Below are 12,471 nucleotides of genomic sequence, written 5' to 3'. Positions count from 1 at the left end.
TGTCTCATTAAATTGCTTCCAGTTGCCGAAGGGAGACTTTGAAGATCAGAGGTGGACGTAGTGTACAGTATTGTCCGCAGAAGCAGCGTGACATCTGTTTTACCTGCGTGCTGTCTCGCAGCTCGTGTACTTTTACACTTTTTGCTCGGCCTCTGCGTGGGCACTGCTGTGAATATTGACCGAATAGCTCATCGCTCAGACCTGTGGGGCGAATGATCGATAGAGCGCGGAGAGCAAGAGGTGAGGGGACATTTCGCAGGGTGGGAAGAAGGAGAGTGGATAAAAGAGAAGGGTGGATGAGGAGTACAGCATGTGTGTGTCTACACGACATGCATGTGCTGAAACCTGCAAGCGTGTTGATCTCTTTAGCTGGCTGGCTCCCAGCTTGAGTCCACTCCCGTTTTCTTTTTCTTTTTTTTGCACAGCTCCCCCAGAATAGTTGGTAAAGGTCGGAGATTTGAGGTCCTGGGTGGTGGGAGGCTGGGAGAATGGCGGCACCCCGTCGAGCACGATGAGGGGGGAAATGGAGCCGCTGGTCAAGCAAGGAATCCTTCACTGCACGCCTCCCGGACCACCAAAATAGAAGTCAGACAAGTATGAAAAATACATGCCCTCTGGCTGCCTCTGGTATTCCATGACACGAGGAGGACCCACACAGAGCTGGAAAGAAACAGAGCTGGTGGAAGTTATGCTATCCTCAGGGAGGGAAGGAAAAGAAAGTAACAAAGGAGAAAGAAAAAAGGGGACAGGCGGGAGACGGAGAGAGAAAGAACAGACCTGTGTTTTAGTATGCAAAATGGCCAGTTTCATTCGATGTGCAATCATTCTTATCATTAGTTATAGTAACTCCAGTAGTTAATTAATGTTCAATTATGCATTGGAGATCCTCTCACCTCTCTGGTGTAATAGGGTTTGTCAGTCATTTGGCGCTGCAGGGAGAACAACCACAGTGAACCTCAGAGCCACTCGAGCAAAGACACACACATCTGGACTTCAGAGGAGCAGTAAGATTTAAATTCAAGTCATAAAGACGCTTTGACTTATTTACGATGCTGCACCCTGGCGGCCGCATGCACCAACGCCTGCGAAAGGTGACCAAAATATCGAGGGGTGTAAACTCCTCAGCACCTATTACCTGTCCGTCAGCGGCCATGTTTACTGTCGCAGTGTCCTTGAGCAACACACTGATCCCTTTAAGGTGCTCTGGATAGTAGCATCAGCTGACTGTAAATGGTAAGCTATGAATCTACCACAACAGTTTCATTGCAACAAAGACATCTGTCCAAATGAATTGATTTGGACCGCAGCCCACGCTCCTACGCTATATGATCCGGCTGAATAATGAAGTCATAACCCTTTTATAACAGTGCTTGGCAGGGCAGCCTTTTAGAGGCTTGATGCTGAGTGCCCTTGACACTCCTCCTACGCCGGCCTCGGCAGCGTCGGCCGTGCTCCAAGACCAGGGCTCAGGAAAGTCTCCCCAGGTCTGTCACCTTGTCTGGAGAGCTCTCTCTCTCCCTCTTCCTGCCTGCGACTCTTTGCCTATCCATCCTTACCCGTCGCTCCGTCTCCCTCATTTTCACTCCCACTGTCTCCTCCTCTTTCCATCATCCTCCCATCTCTTCCCTCAGCAGAGTATGACAGTCACTTCAATTGTCCTTTCTGCACCTCATCTCACTGTCTGGGGCGGGGGAGAGACATGGAGCTAGAGAGTGCAGCACGACACACACATATCTCTGTCTCCCAGGAGGGAGTGGAGCAGGCAGGAGTGGAGATACATAGGTGCCTCAGTAGTGTAACTCCCGCGTAGTAGGAGTGGGTGAGCAGATTAGGCAGGAAACACACACACACACACACACACTTACACACACATCATTGTGTGACAAGCTGCCAGTGACGGAGAGTAGCTGACAAGCCTGCTGATTGTGGGAGTGAAGTGTAAGGTGGTGACAGGTTCTTGTCAGAGCAACCCGGGTCAAACCTCCTGCTCCATGTCTCCAGCTGTGCACGAGCATGTGTGTGTGTGTGTGTGTGTGTGTGTGTCAGTCGAACACCAGCCCTCTGGGAAGCAACAGAAGACAGCTGCTCATCCGTCTCTCAGCAGGCCTCAGATCTGCTGACTGTCACCGCTCACGTGTTTGTTTACGATCGGCGGCTGCCGTCAGCAGCTGGTCTGAAATCAGTCTGCTGTCACGCGGCGCGCAGAGCAGCACGAGCGCAGCGTGCCCTGTGTCTACCCGGCCTCATTAGGTGTAGTCACCGCTGGGCCGGCTCAACACCGGAGCTCGTGCTTGTTTAAAGTCACAACTGTAAGAAACTCAGCACTTTTTTATTCTCCATCCATAAGCACTTTTTCCAGGAGCCTCTGAGTCACACAGCTCCCTCAGGGAGGCAGTAGCCTGAAGGAGAAGTGAACCCGCGACTTGAAGGTTTCTGGTTTGAATCCCCACATTAGGTAAAGAAATAGAAGCAGGAGAGGAGCATGGAGACACATGCAGTCCTCTACCCTTCTTAAAGGAAAAATCAGATTAAATGAGAGGGAGAAACATGATGGTTTGATGTGTATGTAAAGGGCATGAGTAATATCCCATAGCCTGCACAGTCCCCAGAACTCAACCTAAACGATCACCTGTGGGAGCGACATGTTAGACAGCTTCCCAGCACGTATATACGGTACGTTACGACAGTCCAGAGGCGATGTGTGCAGAGTGCAGAGCGCTGCAAGTTCACATTCATGGAACAACAAAGATTCAGATATATGGCACGTTTCAAACTGGTTAAAACTAACGAGGCTGCAGCTAATTATTATTTCCATCATCAAATTATCTGCAGATGTTCTTCTTATTTTCTTGATTAACCTGTTTGATTTATGAAGCATGAGAAAAATCCCAACATCTCTGAGCCTGAGGTGACTTCATCAAATGACTTATTTCATCCAAAACCAAGGAATATTAAGGTTACCATAATGTAAGACCAAGAAAAGCAGCTTTTTCTCACAGTTATGTATCAACTTTGACATTTCGACTAATCGACTAATCGACTAATCGTTGCACACTTTATCTTGTATGTAGGAGTATCTAGAGCACTGCTGGAGAGAAGAGGATCAAAGAAATTCAAAGTAAATATTAGGAGAATTAATTTTAGAAAAAGGTGTAATATTTAATAATGAAGTCTGAATATTAGGAGACAGTTTGTGGGAAAGCATCAAAATATTTCAGAATAATCTAATACAACATTAATGGTCACATTTATATGACGTATTTCATAAAAACACCTCTGATATTTTATTAAAATGATTCATTATTCTTGCACATTATTATTTCTCAGTATGGGAAGAATGTGGGGACTGAAAGTGTAAAAAATTAGCATGTAATTAAACACAAAGTTCCTTTTCATTCATTACTCACCTCTGTGCTTTCAAACAAATCCAAACCCTCCACGCCCACACTTCACATCTTTTACTTCTGTGGTTTAACGAGCAGGCGGTCGCACAATTTGGAGGGATTTACTGACCGTCCAGCAGCTAGCTTAGCCTCAGTGACTGCACACGGCTCTCCAGGCGTCCCGACCTCAGAGGCTCAGTCACATCTGCCACATCTGCCACATCTGCCAAGAGGACGCACAATTTAAAGAAGCTTGGACCAGTGTCACATGTCAGTTACAGTGCAGGAAGATGGAGACGTTGATTGTTGCGGGAGGTAAATGATTTACAGGTGATTATGCAGGTGCTGCGTCCAGTGACTAAATAAAACCGATAGAGTCACGGCCATGTGGGATGATGAGTGCACACGACGAGGGGAGATCCTTGGCCTGCCAGCAGCACGTCTCTTTAATCACACACATCCATGGACGTCTATCTTTATGTGCACCTTCTGACGACATTCACCAAGCTTTACATGCAGAGACGCAGTAATTATGAGTTTATCTCTGGTGTGAAGAGGCGTGGGCGGACAGGCGATGCTATCGTGTGTCTGCGTGTCTTTGCATGAACCCATGGGTGTTGGTGTGACATAGAAAGGAGAGGAGAGAAGGCAGATAAAAGCAGTGATACTCTGTGCCTGACCTTGCTATCCTTGCTCAACACAAAGCCTCTTCTCCCATGGCAAACACAAGCCCATAGAATCTATCCGGGCAGTAATGAGAAGTCTTCCCGCAACAAAAGCCCCCGATCTGTTTATCTGCCGAGTCGAAGAAAAAGCAGACAACCTGACTCTCCTTTATGGGAATTCAATCACTAAACCCTATTCTGTTTTATCAACAATTAATTTCCTATTAAGGCCTCAGACGTGAATAGGACAAACAGCCACATCACAGCTGCCTATAAAAACATGACAGAGGCATGTGAGGAGTTGAAGAAGAAGAAGAAGAAGGAGAGAGTGGGAAAATGAGACGGAGAGTGGAATGACATCGTTCAGAAAAACAGACGGCTGCAGCGCTCCGCCGTGCGTATCATTTCCTCGGCTCAAGAAGCGGCAAATAAACAGCCGTCTTGTTTTTGGCTCCGACACCTGTGTTATTTCTGCACCGCCAGCAGCAGTGGTAGCAAATGGCTTGTGAATAGAAGTGGAAGTTCTCCCTTTGTCCTCAGACTGCTGAAAAGATATTGTTCTCGTAGGATTTCTTCTCAGATGTGCTGTGTTGCTGCCAAGGGACGGTGGAATTCAGGCAATAAAACAAGGCACATTAACAAGGGTAGCCCCACCAGGATGTTTTCATGCTTTCATTTCAAAGCCCCTTTTAAACAGAGATCCCACTTATACATGAAGAAGACCCCTCTTCACGGTGGCCCTGCTTGTTTACACTGAACCTGCTGTTTTACCTTAAAATCACAGCTTCAGAGTCATTGTGATGGATCACTGACAGAATGAAACCTCTATCATTTACACTCGTTACCTCCCACACTTTTGTTCGATCTCCCTCTAACTGAGTGATAGTCAGCGGCTTAAACTGCTGGAATCAGACCCAGCAAGTTCCAGAGTGATGCCGAACTGCAGATGAGTTAAAAAGACTTAGAAGTCATTAAAAACCAGCGTTCATCTCTGAGATCCAGCCAGGAAACTTTAAAATATCAAGAATTCATGAGCAGAGTTTGGTGTGTTTGTTACAGCGACAGCACTTCCTGCTCCAGAAGGCAGAGGATTGTGGGTAATAAACACATTAATGCCCATGTTCGTACCTTTTATATAGAACAGTAAGGCAGGAATAACAGCTCAAGACTTTTCCTAAACTACGTGAGAGTCAGAAACACGTAAGATTTTTTGTTTTTCACGTAACAGCAGCAGAGTGCAGTGTCGCTTTAAAACAGCAGCATTATTCCCCATAGACAGATATATCTGCATTTCATGGCCTGTTTGGTTTCAGCAACACTGTCAATAAAGTTGTAAAGATTCATTCAGTTTGCGAGCTCAGTCGTCTTTTCATTATCTCCACTGAGAGGAATGTGTTGATGAGGACAGTTGCTCTGTAATTATGTGTTGACCCGTCATTTAAATCACAGCGACTCCTGACAGAAAGATAGCTGCCATGTGGCTGCGTCAGATAAAGCCAGAACCAACTGTCCAAACACACACACACACACACAGAGAGAGAGAGAGAGAGTTAAAGGTTCAGAGGAGAGTGACGGGTACACACCAGGACACACACTTTCACACTCATGCAGACAAAAGAAAGTAAATGTCGCAGGGTCTTTTATGCTACTCGACTCTGAAGTTTCTCAAATCAGCTGCTTTACATAAATTACCATTTGCAAAATAAATGTAATGTTTCGCACTGTGGTAAAGTGATGCTGATGAATGATGCATGAGGATATGCAAATGGCCGCCATCCAGTTGCCAGCTGAAGTTGCTGGTTTGTGATTCACGTCCCTCACCCTTCTGCCTCCCCTCTCTTGCTCTGAGAGGTGGTCGGGGGGGGGCATGTCTGCATGTATGGACCTACAGAGTGTGTGTTGACGCCCCCATCCCACCGCTGTCCCTCATACCTACAGAGTGCTTTAATTGATGTGGAAAACTTGAAGTTGTTCACACAAACTTAAAACTGCCTGTGCAATGCAAATCAGTACCCAGCAGGCATTTGTAGAAGTGCACTTCTTCCAGGCTCCTCAACTCTTCCCAGCTCTCTCCCAAAAGCCTGCTGTTGCATATCCCAAAGGCCGCAGGGCTTTCAACAGAATAACGTGTGGAAACACACAGCAATTATATGCATTGTCTTTCCAGAATGGCTGCTGCCAGGCTGCATGGCAAATTAGAGGATGGCAGGAAAACAAATTGAGCTCGGTGGGGGTGAAAGGCGAGTTCAAAGAACAGATTTCAATTTCCTATCAAAATACCAAAAAAAACCAATAATTGATTTCCTGCCACCGTTCAGCCATGAGCTGGACGCGTTTCCGCTCTCCGGACAGTCACCTTTCAACCTTTTCTTCTAGTTTTCAGACAAATTTCATAAGCTTTCAGATGATAATGGCTTAGGAGACAAGCTGGCTGAAGCGCTCAGCTGTAATGCAGCTTCATTGTATAACTCAGTTATTTGCAGATGTTTCCTGTAAGTCTGGATTATTACTCGATTTCCATTTACAGTATCCAGAGCAGAGTGAGTTTCCCATGTACTTTTTGATGTTTATACCCACTGCATTTCAAACTCCCACATCACAGGTATTACTTTTTGACAGCTCTTAAAACAACGCTTCTCAAAAAGACGCAGCTCGGCGAAGGTAATTTATTTAAGATCTCAGCAGGCTGGGTGTACAGCTCTCTCTCCAATAATCATGGAATAGTTTCACTCTAAAATGAGATATGCAGCCCCTAAGATGGGACAGCTCTTCAAAATTTATTACAAGCACAAAATTGGAACGAATTATGACACTTAACATTTTCATTGCAGAGTGATAGCTGCATCCAGGTGATCAAACACACAGTAGAACATTTATATTTTAGAGAAGTGTAATTTTTAACTTGAGGGGATCTTTATCTTCACAGTTCAATGGTCTAAAACATCCTCTCTGACCACAGGTTTCTCTTCCAGTTAATGCTGTTCTCTCACAGTAAAAATAATAAGCAGCGCATTCTGCTGCGTATTCTCCATGCTCCTCATTGTGAGCTTTATTTTTAGAGTTAGTCAAGGCTACCAACACTTGAGTGCCCCCTATTCCTAGTGTTAGAGAGGAGAAGAAAGAGAAAAACTCCTGCAGCGAACACAGGGATTCAAACTCTGACCTGCGTTCATACATTTACAGGTGGAGGAGGCTGCGTATGAGTGAAAGAGAGAGAAAGAATGTGTAATCGATCTTGCCTTCATTTAAATAGGTATTCATTCAGTCTGTACGTGTGGATCTGTCCACACTGATCAGCCCCCCTCCTGCCCAACCTGCAGCCCACAGGACCCAAAGGATCCAGCAGACAGATCAGAGCTGGTCTGGCAGCAGGAGGAGGACCTGGTGGTTTTAATGTTGTGGCTGATCGGTGTACAGTCTCTCCTCTTCCTCTCTGTCACCCACTCTCCCTCCTCCTCCCAGATTAGCATAAATGTAATGATATAATATAGTGTAATGCCAGGATTCATGGGGCTTTTCTAATGTGCACACTTTGAATCAGTCACTGCGCTGACTGCTCCCTGAATACCTTCAGGAAAAACCTAGGAAATGTGTCTGCACCCCAGTGCGTTTCATGCACGCTTCACGCTCACCATAGAGACATTACGCCTCCACACACACACACACACACACACACACACACTCAGGCACTGGCATGTGTGCGTACACATGCACACATATACTCCAATCAGCTCCCTCTAGACGAGATTAACCAATCTATCTTCATTACGCTTCATTAAAAAGATAACATGTGAAGCGCACACTTCACGTGCAGGAAGTTGTATTCTCCCGAGATCCCTGTCATGTTGTATTGCAATTAATTGTTTCTTAAGACAATACATCACGTCTCGTTCTTCCGTCATGATTGAGCCGTTATCTACACACACACCAGGTGAGATTACAACTAGTAAAAAAACTAGCGGAGCCTCCTCCTCTTCATCTCGTCATTTAAATTCTCCTCTCTCCTCTCTCCTCTCTGCTCTTTGATCTTTGCCGTCACCTGCTTTTTCTCTCTGTCTTCATCCAGCACCAAACCAAAGCAGCCCGAAGAAGAGATTGAGCTTCAATGGAATTTCCATGGCAACAGATTTTCAATCACACCTCTCCAATCATGCTGCTCTGGCAGTTCGTCCAGGGAGAGCCAAATATGATCTGGTTTAGACTTTGATCATGATCCCACTGATCTTTCAATCAGCATGAAATAATATTGTATCAGCTGACCTCCATCTCCATCGTGCACTCGACTCAGGTCATTCTTCAGGTGCAGGTTTTAGATATTCGGCGCTTGAGCTTTGGGCACGTGTAAAAAGTCAGACAGTTGGTACCTGTTGTGTTTTTGTGAGTTTTTACGGCGTGAAATGACGCAGCATTTATGTGTGTTCGCCAAAGCAGAAAGTAGCAGCTGTTTTTTTCAGCTAACCTCCCAAATCAGTTGCCGGTTCATTTCTCAGGGTGCAACGCTTCAGTCTCACAGAGCCTGCAGCCCCTCGCTCGGAACATGAGCATGAACTTTCCTCACCGCTGAGACCGCTGACATTTACTGTTGTTACAAACAGTGCATTTTCCCCCCTCCCTGTCACCCCAGAGATCTCTGTGCAATTTATTTCCACAGCCAAGATTTCATCACTCCTTATTTTCTTAGATTAAGGGAAGTATCAGTCGATGTTATTGTAGTTATTACATTTGCCGGGTCCTTGGAGACTCTCTCCCTCGTTCAGTGCAGATAATTGTATCATTTTGAGAAATACCCAGAGATCTGCACTGTTGGCACACCAGCTACAAGCAGATGATTCCTTTTATTTCCCGTAATTTCATTTAAAATCTATGTAAAATGGGTGCTCAGGTCAAATGAACACAATGCACAAACGCAGAGAATTGTCAGCATTAATTATCGCATTTCTGTTTAATTCATGGCAATGTCACACACATCTGCAAAATATCATATCACATCACAAATAATGATGAGCCTGCGTCCTCACACCAGCGAGAAATTCAGATGTGAGAGATGAAATACAATCAGCATGGCAGCTCATCAAAGAATTTGCCATTTCCTCTTCCTGACCCCAGCCATAGATCCTTAATAAGACATAGCAGATCTTTTCTAATGAGACGCCGAGACGCTGTGTTCTTTACATGGCTAATTAGCCGGATTGCTCATTAAACAATTAGTCTGATATCTGTCTGATCGTCTCTGTGGTTTTCTTGCTCTCTGTTCAGATGTTTTGTTTGACATTTGCAGATATGGTTCCATTGTTAATTGATGCTTTCAGACAAACAGCTAATATAACTCAGCTGAACAAGTTGCTGAATATTAAATGTGCTTTGTGTTGAAGAGTCAATCTAAGTCTTTCAGTCAGTTTTTTCCGCATGACCTGACTGAATTTGAATCACCTCTGTTGATGGGTTATGACTGTGGGAGCACGCTGTAGCTCAAACTGATGCCTTATTTATCTGCATCTTAATCAAAAGCAAAATCTCAAAGAAATTTAGGCGTCAGTATCCATCAGGCGAAGTGCTTCTCAAACCTCCTCCCTCCTGCATCTGTCCAACACTGAAACATCTTACAATTTTATTTATAAGCCCAGCTGAAACCAACAATCCCACAGGTACGCCCGCTTCACACAGTGATCAGCCAGGTATGTCAAGCAGGGTTTGAACTTCTCTCTCAACCTGTCTTTTTTCATTTTTCACACAGTTACTTTTTACTTTTTGTGTTTACAGCCAAGTGCAGCACGATGCCACCATGCATCTGATTAAAAATGTATATCCAACTCGACCGATGAATGCGTCTCTCCCCTCTTCCACGTTCGACTGAAAGACAATAAACAGTCGCCTTTGTGGTCAGACGTCAGCTCACATGAATGACTTCATTGATACCAGTCTGAACCATGAAATGTGTGTCTTTTATGTGCGTCCCTTGAAGCTTTGAGAGAATCTTAAATCCAAATCAGATTGGCCATTTTGTTTCTTTTCCATCATTGTAAATCAGTGTTCCCTGTTCCAACAGTAGCTAAAGCCAAACTGATGTGGGTGACAGAATAATGGCAGTAGTCTCAAGAGAGGCCAGATTTACTCATGTATCACTGCCCCACTGAGAAATTCTTCTTAAAAAAAAGGTTAAAATTAAATATCAGTTTTTATAGCACCAGAATATGAAACTTAGAAGATGTCAGACAAAACTCAGGCTCATCAGATGACAAACTTTAGATTCTCAAGCAGATGGTTAAAGGATGAATGGATGATTTTTCTCTGTACATGAAAAAAGACAGGCCAAAGGTGCTGGCTTTGTATAACTTCCTGGGTGTGGTAAACAGGATGTCAGGTGATTTTCAGGATGTCAGGTGATTTTCAGAGAGCTCAAACATTCACTTTGTCTTGAACCCTCTTCCTTTTTTCCCTCTCTCTCTTGTCTCTCTCCTTCACCTCTCTGCAGCGGAGCCGTTGGACGGCGAGGAGTACCTGGACATTATAGGTATCATGCGAAACCAAGCGGGTCGCTACGAATGCAAGGCCAGCAACGACGTCGCCACGCCGGATGTCAAATACGTCAACGTGGTTGTCAACTGTAAGTAATGTTTTCCAGACTGATGGGTGTTCTCGTCACGCTTCACGTCAAGACGTTTCACGAGATGATACACTTCAACAGATAAAAAGTCAAGACTGGAGTCAAGGGTAGAGACATGTAGAGTATGGTGTGCTGTGTCTTGAAAGTTTTGGAGCACCCTTCAGTTCCTCTCCAGGCAGAAAGAGACAGATCTGTAACTTTGATTGCAACTGTCACTTCGATGGTAATTCTCACGTACCACATCATCATTTAAGAGACACTTAGCATCTCAAAATAAGATCACCTAATTACATCTTGTCAGGGATCCATGTTCTGATCTGATGACTGTAATACATATGTTGGCTGATGAGGATTGATGAGCAGCTCCTGAGACATCACAAACCAACTTCTCCAGCCCCAGTGGAGTTACAGGATTCTCTTTGATCTGAATAAATCACATATGGCTGTTTGCCCAAACTGTACTTCAGCCAAGCCTGAGTGCCTGCATTAAATGATAAACAATTCTATATTAAAACCATTTCTTAGTGCTTAATCCTTAATGGAAAATGAGCATTAATCCACGTGGGACACATTTCTGGCCATTGTGATGTTTGTATAAATCATTATGTGTATATGATGAATGTTAATAAACGTTGATGAATTTGAGCTTTTAGCCCCAAATCTATCTTATCTTGATTTCTGGTGGGCTTGAATGGCTGAAAACAACAAAGAAATTCTACACTGTAGATGGAAGCTGAAATAAGAAACTCAGTTCATCCAAGATATTTGATGGTTTGTCATTTGTTTGCTTTTATCAGTGAGATTCAATACAGAGCATTTGTCAGTGTGTGAAATGACTTTCCTCCTGTCCAAGGCTCATATCAATGATCCTATTCATACATGTTTGACACAATAAGAGTAAATCTAGAAAGTGTTTGAAATGGAAACTGAAAGAAAACCAGACCGCCGAATGAGATGGGAAAAGTTCTGGAATCACTGATACACCTTTTACACCGAATTAGCCCTGGTTAACTGATTCTGTTCAGAGCCAGCCAACTAAAGTTTCTGATCCTTCCAGGTTTAGTTCATCAGATAATCTTCACAGATGAACACCACTGTTCTGATGTTTGAAGCCTAAATCCAATCTCCAGAAGTAAAAAGCTAATGTTAGGCTATAAACCAACTACAGCTCAACCTTTGCTCAAACCATGCTGGTGGAAAAGGGTGTATCAGTAGCAGCACATGACTTGATTTTTGTATGACTTACATCGACACTTTGTGTGACTCTGCAGACCCTCCGACAATAAAGAAAACCCAGAGTTCAGAGACTCTGGTGGGCCGCATGGGGACGCTGCAGTGCGACGCCACCGCCGTGCCCACACCGGAGTTCGAATGGTACAGGGACGAAAAAAGGTAAAACTTCCCGCATAAACAGACACCTGTAGAGAGCCACACACTGCTGCACTGACTGCTGCTTTGTGTCCGAGGACACTTCAAGTTCAAATAAGCACAAAAACATTTCACTTGGCAGCCACTAGTCATATATCAAATGACTAGTGGCTGAGCCAGGATGTTTTCAGAAACTCAATCTGTGTATTTTTTACGCTTTAGTCCAATCAAAAGCAAAGAGAGTGAGCTAAAAGACATGAACCAATCAGACGAGCTATTAGATAAAGCACAAGCCATTAGCCGCCTGTATCACCAACAACCATAGCAACTGATCCACCAAGGCTGGCACCCTCGTTCTCTAAAGCCTCTTTAATGATCTGCTGTAATGCTTCCAGGATGGAAAACCATCTCTCTCATTTGTCAAATTACTGGAAACAACAAAGTCTCTGAG

General features: G+C 44.5%; 1 protein-coding gene across 2 annotated transcripts in view; it reads left to right on the top strand.

Moving 5' to 3' along the window:
• The window catches only part of lsamp (limbic system associated membrane protein), a 423,678-nt gene that overhangs the window by 399,223 nt on the left and 11,984 nt on the right, over positions 1–12,471 (top strand). For both annotated transcript variants that reach the window (XM_051065384.1, XM_018682211.2), the window contains 2 exons: positions 10,521–10,652; positions 11,924–12,044. In XM_051065384.1, coding sequence (XP_050921341.1) covers positions 10,521–10,652; positions 11,924–12,044 — 253 coding nt within the window. The remainder of the gene's footprint in view (positions 1–10,520; positions 10,653–11,923; positions 12,045–12,471) is intronic.

The sequence above is a fragment of the Lates calcarifer genome, linkage group LG21 (genome assembly GCF_001640805.2).
Source record: "Lates calcarifer isolate ASB-BC8 linkage group LG21, TLL_Latcal_v3, whole genome shotgun sequence".
NCBI classification, from domain to species: domain Eukaryota; kingdom Metazoa; phylum Chordata; class Actinopteri; family Centropomidae; genus Lates; species Lates calcarifer.
The sequence above is the reverse complement of the archived record's forward strand: the minus strand, read 5'-3'. Positions and strand labels throughout refer to the sequence as shown.